Source organism: Bos taurus, chromosome 23 (assembly GCF_002263795.3).
Source record: "Bos taurus isolate L1 Dominette 01449 registration number 42190680 breed Hereford chromosome 23, ARS-UCD2.0, whole genome shotgun sequence".
In the NCBI taxonomy this organism is placed as follows: Eukaryota; Metazoa; Chordata; class Mammalia; order Artiodactyla; family Bovidae; genus Bos; species Bos taurus.
Window position 1 is genome coordinate 12590590 of NC_037350.1, and position 15750 is coordinate 12606339.

The window sequence follows — 15750 nt, forward strand, 5'->3', positions numbered from 1 at the left end:
CCATCACCAACTCCGGGAGCTTGCTCAAATTCATGTCCATCGAGTCAGTGATACCATCCAACCATCTCATCCTCTGTTGTCCCCTTCTCCTCCCACCTTGAATCTTTCCCAGCATCAGGGTCTTTTCAAATGAGTCAGCTCTTTACATCAGGTGGCCAAAGTATTGGAGTATAGCTTAGATGACATTTTTAAGTTATCTAGAATGAAACTATTCTGATATCCCTAGGGTAAACTAACTTATGGTGTAATTATCTTTTTAAAGACATTCTTAAATTCACTTTGCTACACTTTTCTGTAGGACCTTTTGCAACTATGCTCATGAGAGAGATAGCCTGTAAATTTTTTTTTCTCACAGTATCCTTGTCAGTGTTTCTGGCACTAAGTTTTCAGAATGAATATGACTGAAGGAGAGAAAGAAAGTACTCCCATCTTTTCCAGTCTCTGGAGGAGTCTGTAGAAAATCAAAGCAATCTGTTATTTTGAAAGTCTGAAAGAAATGACCATACCAGGAAGTCTCCAACTGGAAGTGGTTTGCTTTCTTCATGTGCTTGATCCTGGACTCTGTAGAGTTAAGGTGGGAGGCTGAGACTGGGAGGCAGAGCAAGAAAGGACGCTCGATGCTCACCCCTAGGACACGAACTGCTGTGCTCGCAGGGTGGGTCCTGAGCACTGCCATCACCACACTCTGACCTTTCAACCAGAGGACAAGGAAGAGGGGTCAGAGGAAACAGGAGATGAGGAATTGCAATTAGAGTAGTTTCTCTTCCTGAAAACACTTAAAACCAAAGACTGGAAGTACCAGAATCATTATGCAGTTTTTGGACAGAGACAGACCAAAGCAGCATGTAAAGCAGCGGTTTTAAAACAGTACCCAAAGAGCTGGTGAGCCATTTAAAGAAGGAGATAATGACAACTGCACTTGCATAAATAGAGCTTATGAAATATCTGATTCAGTGAAAAGAGGAGAAATTAAGAATATAGTTCTTGCTTTTGATAACTCAGTTCCTTCTAGAAGTGAAGCAACGGATACTTTCTTCTAAATGTTTTCCCAAGTGTTTGAAATGTATTCCAGGTGGTAAAAAAGAAAATGTAAACCTAATGATATGCATTCATCCTTTTTGTAGAGGCATTTTATTCCTGCTGGTATAATTTTTATTCTTGGAGAGAGTTTTCTTATTTAAATGAAGGGGAAAAAAAGCAGAATGTCATGATAAGAAGAGAGAGATTGAAAAGCAGAACAGAGCAACAAGGGCACAAAGAAAAAAGAAGAAATGAATGGAAGGTCAGTTGCTAATGCGTATAACTGTGACGCAAGAAGAAAAACAGAAGGAAAAATGAAGAAGAAAGAAGCTAAAGAAAATAGAGATGAGCTCAATTAGGAGCTGTTTGGGTAACTAAGGAGAAAGAAGAGGAAGTTTGTCAAAATGCATTACTGGCAAAGAAGAAAAAAGATATCCAGGGAAAAAAAGCCATTAAGAGGGAAAGGCAATATCAAATCATTATGTTTTACACATGAAACTAATATAATGTTGTGTGTGCATGCTAAGTTGCTCAGTTATGTGCAACTCTTTGCAACCCTGTGGACCATAGGCCACCAGGCTCCTCTGTCCGTGGGATTCTCCAGGCAAGGATACTGGAGTGGGTTGCCATGCCCTCCTCCAGGGGATCTTCCCAACCCAGGGATGGGACCCGTGTCTCTTTATGTTTCCTGTATTGGCAGGTGGGTTCTTTACCACTAGTGCCACCTGATGTAATGTTATATGTCAACTATATCTTCATAAGAAAAGGGAAAGGTAGCAAAAACTGCAAAATTCATGGAGGACCTGGAATCACATTTCCGATGATGAGATGAAGACAAAGTAATGGAAGAAGTGGAAAAACTTGGCGATACCCTTGAACTTGCAAGCTTACTGTACTTAAGTGAAAAACTCACATCACCTACAAAAGAAATAGGAATGATTGCTCTGGCAAAACAGATAGAAGAAAATGAGCAAAGTAGAAGAGAAAGGAAGTTGAGTATGTGCCAAGTATCTAAGAATGCAGAGACATCAACTGTTGCAGGTGGAAATGACAGTAAAAATTGGTCAGAAGAGAACTGATCTGCAATTGCTAATTAAATCTGTGAGCCTCTTCCTTGCTGGGACAAAGTCAAGTTGGGAAGTTATTGCCAATTACATGAATGTGTATTCTACTTCTGGGAGTCAAGAAAACTACCAAAGATTTCATTGGCAAAGAAGAGTCTCTAAAAACTTGGCCATCATCGAAAAGATGGCATACTGTATGGAGAGGAGCCTCAAATTGTCAGTACCTTGAAGTGCTGAAGGTTCTGTCAGCACCTTCAGAACAATTTGAAAATCCATGTGCAGATTTCACGTCTTGACAACAGAAGAACAGAAGCTTTTGGAACAAGCTTTGAAAATGTATTTACTGGGTAGTAAATACACCTGAAAGATGGGGAAAAATAGCAGAAGCGGTATCTGACATGACAAAAAGGACTTCCAAAATGACATATGAAACTTGCTAAGATGGTGAAAACAAAGAATGATGCTCAAGAACAAGTGCTGAATTCAGATAGAGCCATGAAATGACATAATGACAGACTGTTGTATGTGCATTTAAAAAATAAAACTGCAAGTTGAGTTGAGTTGAGTTCAGTCACTCAGTCATGACTCTTTTTGACTCCATGGACTGCAGCACTCCAGGCTTCCCTGTCCATCACCAACTCTTGGAGCTTACTCAAACTCATGTCCATCAAGTCGGTGGTGCCACCCAACCATCTCATCCTCTGTCGTCCCCTTCTCCTCCCATCTTCAATCTTTCCCAGCATCAGGGTCTTTTCTAGTGAGTCAGTTCTTCACATCAGGTGGCCAAAGTATCAGAATTTCAACTTCAGCACCAGTCCTTCCAATGAATATTCAGGACTGATTTTCTTTAGGATGGACTGGTTGGATCTTCTTGCAGTCCAAGGGACTCTCAAGAGTCTTCTCCAACACCACAGTTCAAAAGCATCAATTCTTCGGCACTCAGATTTTTTTATAATCCAACTCTTACATCCATACATGACTAATGGAAAAACCATAGCTTTGACTAGACAGACCTTTGTTTGCCAAGTAATGTCTCTGCCTTTTAATATGCTGTCTAGGTTGGTCAGAGCTTTTCTACCAAGGATCAAGCATCTTTTAATTTCATGACTGCTGTCACAATCTGCAGTGATTTTGGAGCCCAAGAAAATAAAGTCTCTCACTGTTTCCATTCCTTTCCCATCTATTTGCCATGAAGTGATGGGACCAGATGCCATGATCTTAGTTTTCCGAACGTTGAGTTTTAAGCGAACTTTTTTCACTGTCATCTTTCACTTTCATCAAGAGGCTTTTTAGTTCCTCTTCGCTTTCTGCCATAAGGGTGGTGTCATCTGGGTATCTAAGGTTATTGATATTTCTCCTGGCAATCTTGATTCCAGCTTGTGCTTCATCCAGCCCAGCGTTTCACGTGATGTACTCTGCATATAAGTTAAATAAGCAGGGTGACAATATACAGCCTTGATATACTCCTTTCCGAATTTGGAACCAGTCTGTTGTTCCATGTCCAGTTCTAAATGTTGCTTCTTGACCTGCATACAGATATCTCAGGAAATGGGTCAGGTGGTCTGGTATTCCCATCTCTTTAAGAATTTTCAGTTTGTTGTGATCTACACAGTCAAAGGCTTTGGTGTAGTCAATAAAGCAGAAGTAGATGTTTTTCTGGAACTCTCTTGCTTTTTTGATGATCAAACGGACGTTGACAATTTGATCTCTGGTTCCTCTACGTTTTCTAAATCCAGCTTGAACATCTGGAAGTTCACAGTTCATGCACTGTTGAAACCTGGCTTGGAGAATTTTAAGCATTACTTTGCTAGCGTGTGAGATGAGTGCAATTGTGTGGTAGTTTGAGCATTCCTTGGCATTGCCTTTCTTTGGGATTGGAATAAAAACTGACCTTTTCCAGTCCTGTGGCTACTGCTGAGTACTATAAAACTGCAAGTACTATACAAAAAAAATATCTGGACAGAACTCATGTAACTCATTGAGCTTGAGTTTTTTGTGGAATTTCCTTTTCTTATCATTAAAATTTTTAAAATTGTGATAAAATGTACACAATGTAAAATTTACTGTTTTAACTGTTTTAAAATTTGTGGTTCAGTGGCATTAAGCACATTCACAATATTGTGTAACCATTACCACTATCAATTTCTGGAATGTTTCCATCTCCACAGACAGATTCTATATCTATTAAACAGCAACTTATTCCCTGTCTCCAAGCCCCTGGTCATCTCTGTTCTGCTTTCTGTCTCCATGTATTTGTCTATTCTAGGTTTTTTATATAGAATCAGGCAGTATTTGTCCTTCAGTGCTGGTCTCTTTTTTTAACATAACATGTTTTCAAAGTTCATATTGTGGCATGTATTAGAATTTCACTTTTTTATGGCTGAGTATTATTCCATTGTGTGGATATACCACATTTTGTTTATCGATTCATCTTTTGATAGACATTTGGGTTGTTACCACTTTCTGACTATTGTGAATAATGCTGATATGATCACTGTTGTGTAATGATCTCTTTGAGTCTCTTTATTTTGAGTATATACCTAAAAATGGAATTGCTGGATCATATGCAATTATATATTTAACTTTTTGCACAACCATTAGGCTGTTTTCTATAGCTGCTGTTCCATTTTACGTTCTCACCAGCAATACATGAGAGTTCCGGTTTCTCCACATCCACACCAGTGCTTGTTATTTTTTCTTTTTCTTTTTTGATAATAGCATCCTAATGCCTGTGAAATGTTATCCCATTGTGTTTTGATTTGCATTTCCCTAATGTCTAGTAATAGTTGAGCATATTTTCAAATACATATTGGCAATTTGTATATTTTCCTTGGAGAAATAGCTTTCAAATCCTTTACTCACTTTTGAAATAAGTTGTTCTGCTTTTGTTCAGTTGTAAGAGTTCTTTACATATTCTAGATATTAGTCCCTGGCATATATTTTTAAAAAATACATAGTTTCATTTTTTTAAAAACTAATTTTTTGACTTTTATTTCATTTATTCTTGAGTCAGTTTGGTAAGTTTATATTTTTGAGGAATTTATTCAAGTTTTCTAAAATTTGTAAATTATTGTTATAATGTTGATAATATCTTATTATTATATAATATAATATATATTATTATTATATATAATTATAATAATATATTGTAATATATTATTATTGCTTTATTATATACTATGTCCGCTTATTCATTAACAGTATTACTTATCTTTTTCCATTGTCTTCTTAATCATTCTTGCTCACTCAATCCTCAGATTCAAAACAACCCATACTCTTTCTGGAAGTTTAATCATTTCTGTTGTTGTTGTTGTTATTTTTTGGATTCCATGTTGCCCTCTAGAATTTCTCCAGTGTTAATTTTTGGAGTGGGAGGCAGAGATCACTCCCTCCAAGTTGACCTATTAGCAGGAGCCAGAACTCTTGACATAGAACTTAGCAATTTATTCTTATAATTCTTTTAATATCCTTCAGGTCACTAGCTATTTACCTACTGAATTAGAAATGAAAGTTTGGTTTTCTGAATTCTAGTTTAACCCAATTTCTATCACATTTGAAATCCTTTCAGGAGACTTCTACTGTATAGTTTTGGGGAATAATTTTCAAATGGGTTGGAAGAAACAATGGAAAGAATTATTATTTAGGACCTTATCTGTCCAACATGAAGGAATTGGTTAGTAGAGAAGAAATAATATGAAGTAATTTCTATTAGATGGCATATTCCAGGAGGATAAGGATCTTATTCCTAGCATCTCAAGGAAGTTGAGTGAAAAATTATCAGTAACCTTGAAGAGTGTAAGATTTTGTTTTAGAGATTGAGATGGGGGGACTATCTCTTATAGTTAGAAGTAGGTGTGTGACTAGTTACAGAAACCTGAATGTTTATAGGAATCACCTGAGAAACTGGTTGAACATATGGATTTCTATGTCTCACTCACAGAAATTCTGATTTAGTGGCTGAAGGAGACAGAATAAAGATGTCCTCATCCTAATCCCTGGAATTTGTTACATTAAATGTCAAGGGGGAATTCAGATTGTAGGAGGAATTAAGGATGGGGAGGTTATCCTGGATGATCAAAGTGGGCCCAATGTAATCACATAGGTCCTTCTAGACTCAAGAGGGAGATGAAAGAGTCAGAGCCAGGGAGCTGACAGTATGTTAGAGATTTGACTGGACATTTGTGGCTTTGAAAAAGTTGAACATTTTTTAAAAGATGGTTTGGTTCACTTGACATGACAGTGAGTTCCTACTGGAGACTGGTAACACTTTCCTCTCTTTTTGCCTGGCTGAACTGCCCAGTGGTATCCCAGTTCAGTTGCCCAGTCGTGTCCGACTCTTTGCGACCCCATAAACCGCAGCACGCCAGGCCTCCCTGTCCATCACCAACTGCCAGAGTCCACCCAAACCCATGTCCATTGAGTTGGTGATGCAGTCCAACCATCTCATCCTCTGTCATCCCCTTCTCCTCCTGCCTTCAATCTTTCCCAGCATCAGGGGCTTTTCAAACGAGTCAGCTCTTTGCATCAGGGGGCCAAAATATTAGAGTTTCAGCTTCAACATCAGTCCTTCCAAAGAACACCTAGGACTGATCTCCTTTAGGATGGAATGGTTGGACCTCCTTGCAGTCTAAGGGACCCTCAAGGGTCTTCTCCAACACCACAGTTCAAAAACATCAATTCTTCAGTGCTCAGCTTTCTTTATAGTCCAACTTTCACATCCATACATGACTACTGGAAAAACCATAGCCTTGACTAGACGGACCTTTGTTGACAAAGTAATGTCTCTGCTTTTCAATATGCAGTCATAACTTTCCTTCTAAGGAGTAAGTATCTTTTAATTTCATGGCTGCAGTCACCATCTCCAGTGATTTTGGAGCCCCCCAAAATAAAATCAGCCACTGTTTCCCCATCTAGTCAAATATTAGGATTTCAGTAATGTATCCATCAAAGACTTTATGCTCTCCTTGTGGAGAAATGACAGTTGCATAATAAATTAGCACTACACAACCTTAATGTTTTTTATACCTGTATGTGAATAATGCTGATTAAAAGGTGCCAACTGAATAGATAATTGATAACAGAATTGATACATCATTTTTTACCTGGAAGTTCTAATTAGCCATGAAAATCTGACAACAAATAGTATATGTCATACTTTGATAAGGATAAGAGTTAAGGGGAAATAATGAGAATAAAGAAGATGAGAGAATGGCATTGAAACATGTATAATATCATATATGAAACGAGTCGCCAATCCAGGTTTGATGCATGATACTGGATGCTTGGGGCTGGTGCACTGGGATGACCCAGAGGGATGGTACAGGGAAGGAGGAGAGAGGAGGGTTCAGGATGGGGAACACGTGTATACCTCTGGCGGATTCATGTTGATATATGGCAAAACCAATACAATATTGTAAATTTAAAAAATAAAATAAAAAAATAAGATGAGAATATTTTGTAAAATAGAAAAAAATATATTGATTTTTCACAGACCTTTCTATATGTGAGCAGAGAACTTGAATTTTTAATGTTAGCAGCAACAGCCCTGTTGAGGGGCTGCTGTGATCAGTTCTGTGTGAGGATAGCAGTTTTGAATTTTTCACTTATGAACAAAAGGCTCACTATATATCACCCCATTTTAAATCTCTCATAGGACTGCATTTTTCTATTCAAGGAATATCAGGCATCTTTTCATAAAACAAGGAAACAGATTTTAGAGTCCTCAGGGGAAAAATCTTTTGAGGTTTCAGAAATGTACATATTTGGAAAATTTGAAGCTTTCTGCAAAAGATTGGAGAAGGTAAGCAGCCACAGTTTTCACTGCCAACCATAGTGTTCCAGTTATTTCATACTTCATGTAGCATTGTTGAGATCTCTTATCTCACTATTGATCTGACTCATCCAATGTTACTCATAGATTGCTGCATTTTATTATAACTTATTTTTTCATTCCTAGTTACTGTCTTCTGCCAGTCACACAAAAGCTGTTGTAGACTTTCTCTTCTCTTGAGACCTCCACTCTGTCTTCACATATGGAGCTTGAACTCAAGTCTCTGCTCTTAGGCATCATAGCAGCTGAGAACAGGCGTGAGATGACATGTGTGCAGTACCTGGCAGAACCAGGTAGCTGTTTCATATCTGGATGTGTGGGTACCTTATCTTTCTAGGGCAGCATGTATGGTCTAACATAGACATTATGTGTGTACTGTCTTTGCTGAGCAGGTGTGGATTAGAAACTTCTGCACCTTGGATGCATTCATTGTTTAGGACTGGCTGGAGAGAAGTGAGGTTTTGCCAGGGGTTATAGGGCAGCCCATCCCAGAGTCTTCTTGCAGTCAGCCTTTGGAAAGCCTACAGAGATACCATCTAGGTACCATCCTCCCCATGCCCCCACCATTCTGCAGGCTCCGTAGGTCTTGGGAGTAGTTAGGGACCTGCTCATCATTTTTGGGACAATGGTGGGGGCATTACGCAAGTTGAAGGGCATTTCCTAGGTATGCCAGGATGGGAAAGTATGGGTGCTGAACAGAACCAGGTTACTGAGTTGGGCCCTTCCTACATACTTCTATTGGTTCTGTTTTTGTTTATTTCTCTAGCATCTTTATTGTGATATAGTTTACATACCACATAATTTATTCATTTAAAGTGTTCAAGTCAATATTTTCTAATATATTCACAGGATTGTGCAACCATCACCACCATCTAATTTTACATTTCATTCCCACTAAAAGAAAACCCTGTGCCCATTAGCAATGATACCCCTTTCTCCCCTCTACCCAACCCTAAGCAACTGCTAATCTACTTTCTGTTTCTATAGATTTGCCTATTCTGGACATTCCATATAAATGGAGTCATATAATATGTGCTCTTTTGTGACTGGCTCCTTTAGTTTAGTATCATAATTTCAAGCCTCATCTGTTTTGTAGCATTCCTCTTTATTTCAGAATAATATTCCATTATATGGGTATGTGTGCTTAGTTGCTCAGTCGTATCTGACTCTTTGCAACCTCACGGACTGTAGCCCGCCAGGCTCCTCTGTGCATGGGGATTCTCCAGGCAAGAATACTGGAGTGGGTTGCCATACCCTCCTCTCAACATGGGTATACTATATTTTATTTGTCCATTCATTAGTTGATGGACATTTGGGTTTTTCCATTTTGGGCTATTACGAGTAATGCTGCTATTTTCTGTGTGTGTTTTTGAGTTGTTATTTCTCTTGAGTTTATGCATAGGAGTGGAATTGTTGGGTCATATTATAACTCCATGTTTACTTTTTGAGGGAGTACCAAACTGTTTTCCAAAGTACTTGCATCATTTTATATTCTCGTAAGAAATGTATGAGGGTTCCAGTTTCTCTACATCATTGTAATGCTTGTTATTATCTGTCCTTTTGAATTTAGCCATTGTAGTGGATGTGAAGTGATATCACACTGTGGTTTTGATTTGCATTTCCCTGATGACTCGGTGACTAATGGTGTTGAGCATCTTTTCATGAGCTTATTGTCCATTCGTATTTCTTCTTTGGAGAAATTTCTGTTCCGATTCTTTGCACATTTTAAATTTAGTTATTTGTATTTTTATAGTTGAGTTCATAAGCATTATTTATGTATTCCGGATTTAAGTCTCTTATCAGATATGATTTTCAAGTATTTTCTCTTGCTGCGGGCTATCTTTTCATTTTCTTGATTGTGTTCTTTGAAGCATGAAGTTTTAAATTTCCATCGAGTCTGATTTATCAAGTGTTTGTTTTGTCGCTTGTGCTTTTGGTGATGCATCTAGGAAAAGTTGTATGAGACTGTTTTGTGAACAGTGGGAATGTCTTGAGGACAAATGTCTAATTGGAATTGTATCAGCATGGGTCAAATGAATAAATAAGTCCCATCATCAGAACCTGTTCCACAGAGATGTTTAATATGTCTGAAACCATTAGAATGTAAACCTGGAGGTGATTCCTAGTTACTTTCCATTTTTCCAGGAGCAAGGACCCTCGCCAACTTGGGTGCAGTTTTAGGCTTGGTAGGGCTTCAGGGCTGAACCTTAATGGTTAACCCATTTGCAATAAAGATCTTTGCTGTCTGGTCTAGTACTGGGGATCCATCTGTAAAGTAGCAGCCCAAGCATTCCTGATCCTAGAGGGAGTAGGTGATAATGGCTAGCTGCTTCAGCCACTCACCCCCGTCCTACCTCTAGAGAAGCCTACCTACAGTCTTAAGGATACAACTTCATGCCACAAAGGCTCAACAGTCAGAGCCAATGCAGCACTCTCCAGGGGCCTTACTTGAAGGGCATTCTGGCTGCTAGGTTATTCCAACTCTCCTGTGCTAAGAATCCTTTGGCTGGCTGGCATCTCTCCCAGGTGTAATTGGTGGATATTGGTTTCCAGATTCTCGAAGATGGGGCATGATAGTTACCCTGAAATGTGGCCAGGATTTTTTTTTATAATCCTGTAGAGGTTGTTCCAACATCTGTTGGAGCATCGAAAAAGTGAGAGAGTTCCAGGAAAACATCTATTTCTGCTTTATTGTCTACACCAAAGCCTTTGACTGTGTGGATCACAAGAAATTGTAAAAATTTTTAAAGAGATGGGAATACCAGACCACCTGACCTGCCTCCTGAGAAATCTGAATGCAGGTTAAGAAGCAACAGTTAAAATTGGACATGGAACAACAGACTGGTTTCAAATTGGGAAAGGAGTATGTTAAGGCTGTATATTGTCACCCTGCTCATTTAACTTATATGCAGAGTATATCATGTGAAATGCAGGCTGGATGTAGCACAAGCTGGAATCAAGATTACCAGGAGAATTATAAATAACCTCAGATATACAGATGACAACACTCTTATGGAAGAAAGAGGAGAAGGACTAAAGAGCCTCTTGATGAAAGTGAAAGAGATGAGTGAAAAAGTTGGCTTAAAACTCAACATTCAGAAAACTAAGATCATGGCATCTGGTCCATCACTTCATGGCAAATGGGGAAGCAATGGAAACTGTGAGAGGCTTTATTTTGGGGGGCTCCAAAATCACTGCAGATGGTGACAGCAGCCATGAAATTAAAAGGAGCTTACTCTTTGGAAGAAAGGCTCTAACCAACCTAGACAGCATATTAAAAAGCAGAGACATTACTTTGCCAACAAATATCTGTCTAGTCAAAGCTATGGTTTTTCCAGTAGTCATGTATAAATGTGAGAGTTGGACTATAAAGAAAGCTGAGCACTGAAGAATTGATGCTTTTGAGCTGTGGTATTGGAGAAGACTCTTGAGCGTCCCTTGGACTGCAAGGAGATTCAACCAGTCCATCCTAAAGGAAATCAGTCCTGAATATTCACTGGAAGATCTGATGCTGAAGCTGAAACTGCAATACTCTGGCTACCTGGTGTGAAGAACTGACTCACTGGAAAAGACCCTGATGCTGGGCAAGACTGAAGGTGGGAGGAGAAGGGGACAACAGAAGATGAGATGGTTGGATGGCTGGATGGCATCACCGACTTGATGGACATGAGTTTGAGTAAGCTCCAAGAGTTGGCAAGCTGCAGTCCATGGGGTCACAAAGAGTCAGACATGACTAAGTGATTGAACTGAACTGAGAGGTGGTTACTGAGCTGCTTGGTGGACTTCCCCTGCTCAGTGGGGCACAGCAGGGACTGCTGTTGGACCTGCCCTGAGAGCTCTTCAATAGCTGTCAAGGAGAGACAGAAAGGCACGCTAAGCCAGATCCTGTTAGGGAAAGCTGAGATTCAGATGTCTGGATGACCAACTCCAAAGTCAAAGAACAGACAGAATTGAGCTTGGCGTTGGAGAGCCAAGACCTCAGAGTTGGGCAGGGATGTTGGGAATCTTTAAGGAATAAGTGAGGAAAATTCTAGTGTGTCAGCTTAGGGTGCCTGAAAGTTACCTTTTGGTAGGTGGAGACTTGATGGTGTATTGTGGTTAGTCTGCCCTAAAGAACTGAAATTAAGTGTGTATGATATAGCTTTTGTTTCTTCTTCCTGCCATGTAAATTTTGGTGAATATTGGTGTTTCCCAAAGCTCTGTGTTTAGTTTTCTTTTCTTCTCACCCTCATTTGTGGGGGAGAAGAGAAGGTGTGGGAAGCTTTGAGTATTGTTCTCCAGAGCAAGAATCAAGATGAGGAATCACTGATGAAGACTGAAGAGCTGAGAGCCTGTGGACATAAAAGACTTTTTCTTTATGGTGAAGTAGGTAGTGTTGGTATGTTGAGATGGAGTCAACTGTTTCTGAAGTAACGTTCATAATGAGGATTGCCCAGGGTTCTTTTTAAAAAACAGTTTTCTTTTATTGTGCTGAAAGTCACATAATATAAAACATATGATTTTAACCATATTTATCTATACAGTTCAGTGGCCCTAAGTGTATTTACATTGCTCTACAGCTCTTATCATCATCTGTCTCCCGAATTTTTCACCTTCCTAAACTCAAACTGTCTCCATTAAACACTAACTCCTTGTTCCCCCTCCCCCCACAACCCCCACCTGCCAGCCCCTGGAGTCTACCAGTGTACTTTTGACACTATGAATTTGACTGTTTGAGATACCTCATGTAAGTGGAATCCAACAGTAGTTGTCTCCCAAGTGTTCTTTAAGGGTCAGAAGTGACTGCAGTCATCCTTCAGGATTGTGGGGCCTTTCTTTTTTCTGAATGTGGATTTATTGCTAGTGTTACATATCAGAACTGTCGGGAGTGCCAAGAAGGACGGTAACGCTTTTGAATCCAGTGAAGTGATTTTGAGGAATAAAAGGCCTAAACTGTTTAGACATCTGCAAGGGATTTTAGTCCCTGCCCTTCCTCCTCTTGAAAGGCAAAGTGATCAAATTCTGAGAAAGGCTGTAAACTCTTTCCTTATGTTGAAACATCTTCTGTCTTAAATAGTCCAAGGGTAATAATGACTGGAGTAGAGATTTGTCTTCTATTTTATCTCCTCTGGTTGGGTTTATTTATATGATTCTAGATCCTGTTTATTTATTTATTTTTTTAAAATCATTGATTCATTAAGAGTTTATTCTGGGGAAGGGTGCTAATTTTTTAAATAAAATAACACTTTTGTTTTTAAGATTACAGAAATGATAACTGTTGTGCAAACATACTCAACCTTAAACAATTCTACCATAGAGGGAATAGACATTTTGGCAATAAAATTCAAAAATATATATCAAGGGGTTAAGAAGAAACAGTATGACATTCTGGATCCAAGAAGGACAGAATTTGACACAGATTTCTTAGATTTTATGACAAAAATCAATGCTTTAGAGGTGAGTATACATAATTTTACTTTAGTAAAGCTGAAATGTAATCAATAGTACTGTACTGAAATTAACATAGTTACTATTTATTACAAATTACTTTTGCAAATTGATCAAAAATACTTGCTGGTATGAATAATCTTCTAACTAGTCCACAAGATATTTTCCATCTTTTTTGAAAAATGAAAAATGAGTTTACTCAGTAAAGGGTACCAGTAACTAACCAGAAGCCCAAAGGGCTTATTGTAGCTAGGGTTTATTTTTCATTTGCATTAAAAATTAGATTCGGTTTTTGTTGTGCCAGGGACCCATGTCACTTTTCCAGTCTAAGAGGGAATTTGTCAGCCTTGTTCTTGGTCAAGTGTGAGAAGATTTGAGAACAGATTAGGAAGATGAATCACTCTTCCCTTGGCACTGCACTTTATAACCACATTCTCACTACAGCTTAGAGGATGGCTCTGAAAAGGCCCTCAATCCTGTCTGTGAGAGCTGAAGGAACCCCAGAGGGATGAGACTGTAACATATTTCTCTGTCACTTTTTGGGCTTATATGACCTCAGTTACTTTCTTACTGAAAACTCTTAGCCCAGGTGTAGCCAAGGTCTCCTCCTTGCTGCATAAGGTCCTAGAAACACAGGGAGGGATAGGAATTCTCCAGGCAAAAATGCTGGAGTGGGTAGCCACTCCCTTCTCCTTGGGATCTTCCCAACCCAGAGATTGAACCTGGGTCTCCTGCATTGCAGGTGAATTCTTTACCATCTGAGCCACCTACTAACACACTGTCTAATTGAAAACTGTTAGCCCAGATGTAGCTCCAGGCCTCCTCTTTGCTCAGAATGTCCTGGAAACACAGAGAGGGAAAAGAATATACAATGTCCACTTCCTGGGTCTTAAATTCTTGCTAAGAAGGTGAGGAAAATTATATTTTTTTCCCTTGTGTTTTAAAAAAGACTCTTTTAAAAACCACATTATGTATATAATTTGTGCAATATATATTAAAAAGATCCTAAAATTCTAACAACACTTTTTCTTTTTGACACAGATTTCCTTTCAGTTTTTGAAAGTTAGACTCTGATAAGATCAGATCAGATCAGATCAGTCGCTCAGTCGTGTCCGACTCTTTGCGACCCCATGAATCGCAGCACGCCAGGCCTCCCTGTCCATCACCAACTCCTGCAGTTCACCCAGACTCACGTCCATCGAGTCAGTGATGCCATCCAGCCATCTCATCCTCTGTCGTCCCCTTCTCCTCCTGCCCCCAATCCCTCCCAGCATCAGAGTCTTTTCCAATGAGTCAACTCTTCACATGAGGTGGCCAAAGTACTGGAGTTTCAGCTTTAGCATCATTCCTTCCAAAGAAATCCCAGGGCTGATCTCCTTCAGAATGGACTGGTTGGATCTCCTTGCAGTCCAAGGGACTCTTCAAGAGTCTTCTCCAACACCACAGTTCAAAAGCATCAATTCTTCGGCGCTCAGCCTTCTTCACAGTCCAACTCTCACATCCATACATGACCACAGGAAAAACCATAGCCTTGACTAGACAAACCTTTGTTGGCAAAGTAATGTCTCTGCTTTTGAATATGCTATCTAGGTTGGTCATAACTTTCCTTCCAAGGAGTAAGCATCTTTTAATTTCATGGCTGCAGTCACCATCTATAGTGATTTTGGAGCCCCCCAAAATAAAGTCTGACACTGTTTCCACTGTTTCCCCATCTATTTCCCATGAAGTGCTGGGACCGGATGCCATGATCTTCGTTTTCTGAATGTTGAGCTTTAAGCCAACTTTTTCACTCTCCACTTTCACTTTCATCAAGAGACTTTTGAGTTCCTCTTCACTTTCTGCCATAAGGGTGGTGTCATCTGCATATCTGAGGTTATTGATATTTCTCCCGGCAATCTTGATTCCAGCTTGTGTTTCTTCCAGTCCAGCATTTCTATGATGTACTCTACATAGAAGTTAAATAAACAGGGTGACAATATACAGCCTTGACGAACTCCTTTTCCTATTTGGAACCAGTCTGTTGTTCCATGTCCAGTTCTAACTGTTGCTTCCTGACCTGCATACAGATTTCTCAAGAGGCTGATATGAAGATATATTTTACTTTTAGTATTTGGTTTGGGGAGTTATATCATTATAGCAATGGGAATTTGTCTTTTTAAAAAATTATTGTGTAAATTATTTTTATGATTCATTAATAAAGATTATATGTTATAAAGACTTTATTGTGTGGTCTTAGATTCAAATTTAGCTTTCAGTAAATTTAGAAGGCATAGTTTTTAGTATTTAGAAAGAGATGTCAGTGTTTTAACTTTCCTTGGTTTTCCAATGTTTCATTAATGGGTGTGGCATATATTTGTGGACAGTACCAATATAATTGATAAGTGAAAGTAATTTACAGAGTGCTTCAGT

At 39.0% G+C, this 15750-nt stretch overlaps 1 protein-coding gene and 2 pseudogenes across 1 annotated transcript in view; all 3 read left to right on the plus strand.

The window, feature by feature from the left end:
• DNAH8 (dynein axonemal heavy chain 8) overlaps positions 1-15750 on the plus strand; it is a 328304-nt gene that overhangs the window by 30020 nt on the left and 282534 nt on the right. Inside the window, exons 11-12 of the mRNA XM_024983878.2 lie at positions 7738-7884; positions 13153-13350. Of these exons, the coding sequence (XP_024839646.1) occupies positions 7738-7884; positions 13153-13350 (345 nt within the window). The remainder of the gene's footprint in view (positions 1-7737; positions 7885-13152; positions 13351-15750) is intronic.
• LOC112443872 (dnaJ homolog subfamily C member 2-like) lies at positions 497-1516 on the plus strand (annotated as a pseudogene).
• LOC132342131 (dnaJ homolog subfamily C member 2-like) lies at positions 1856-3073 on the plus strand (annotated as a pseudogene).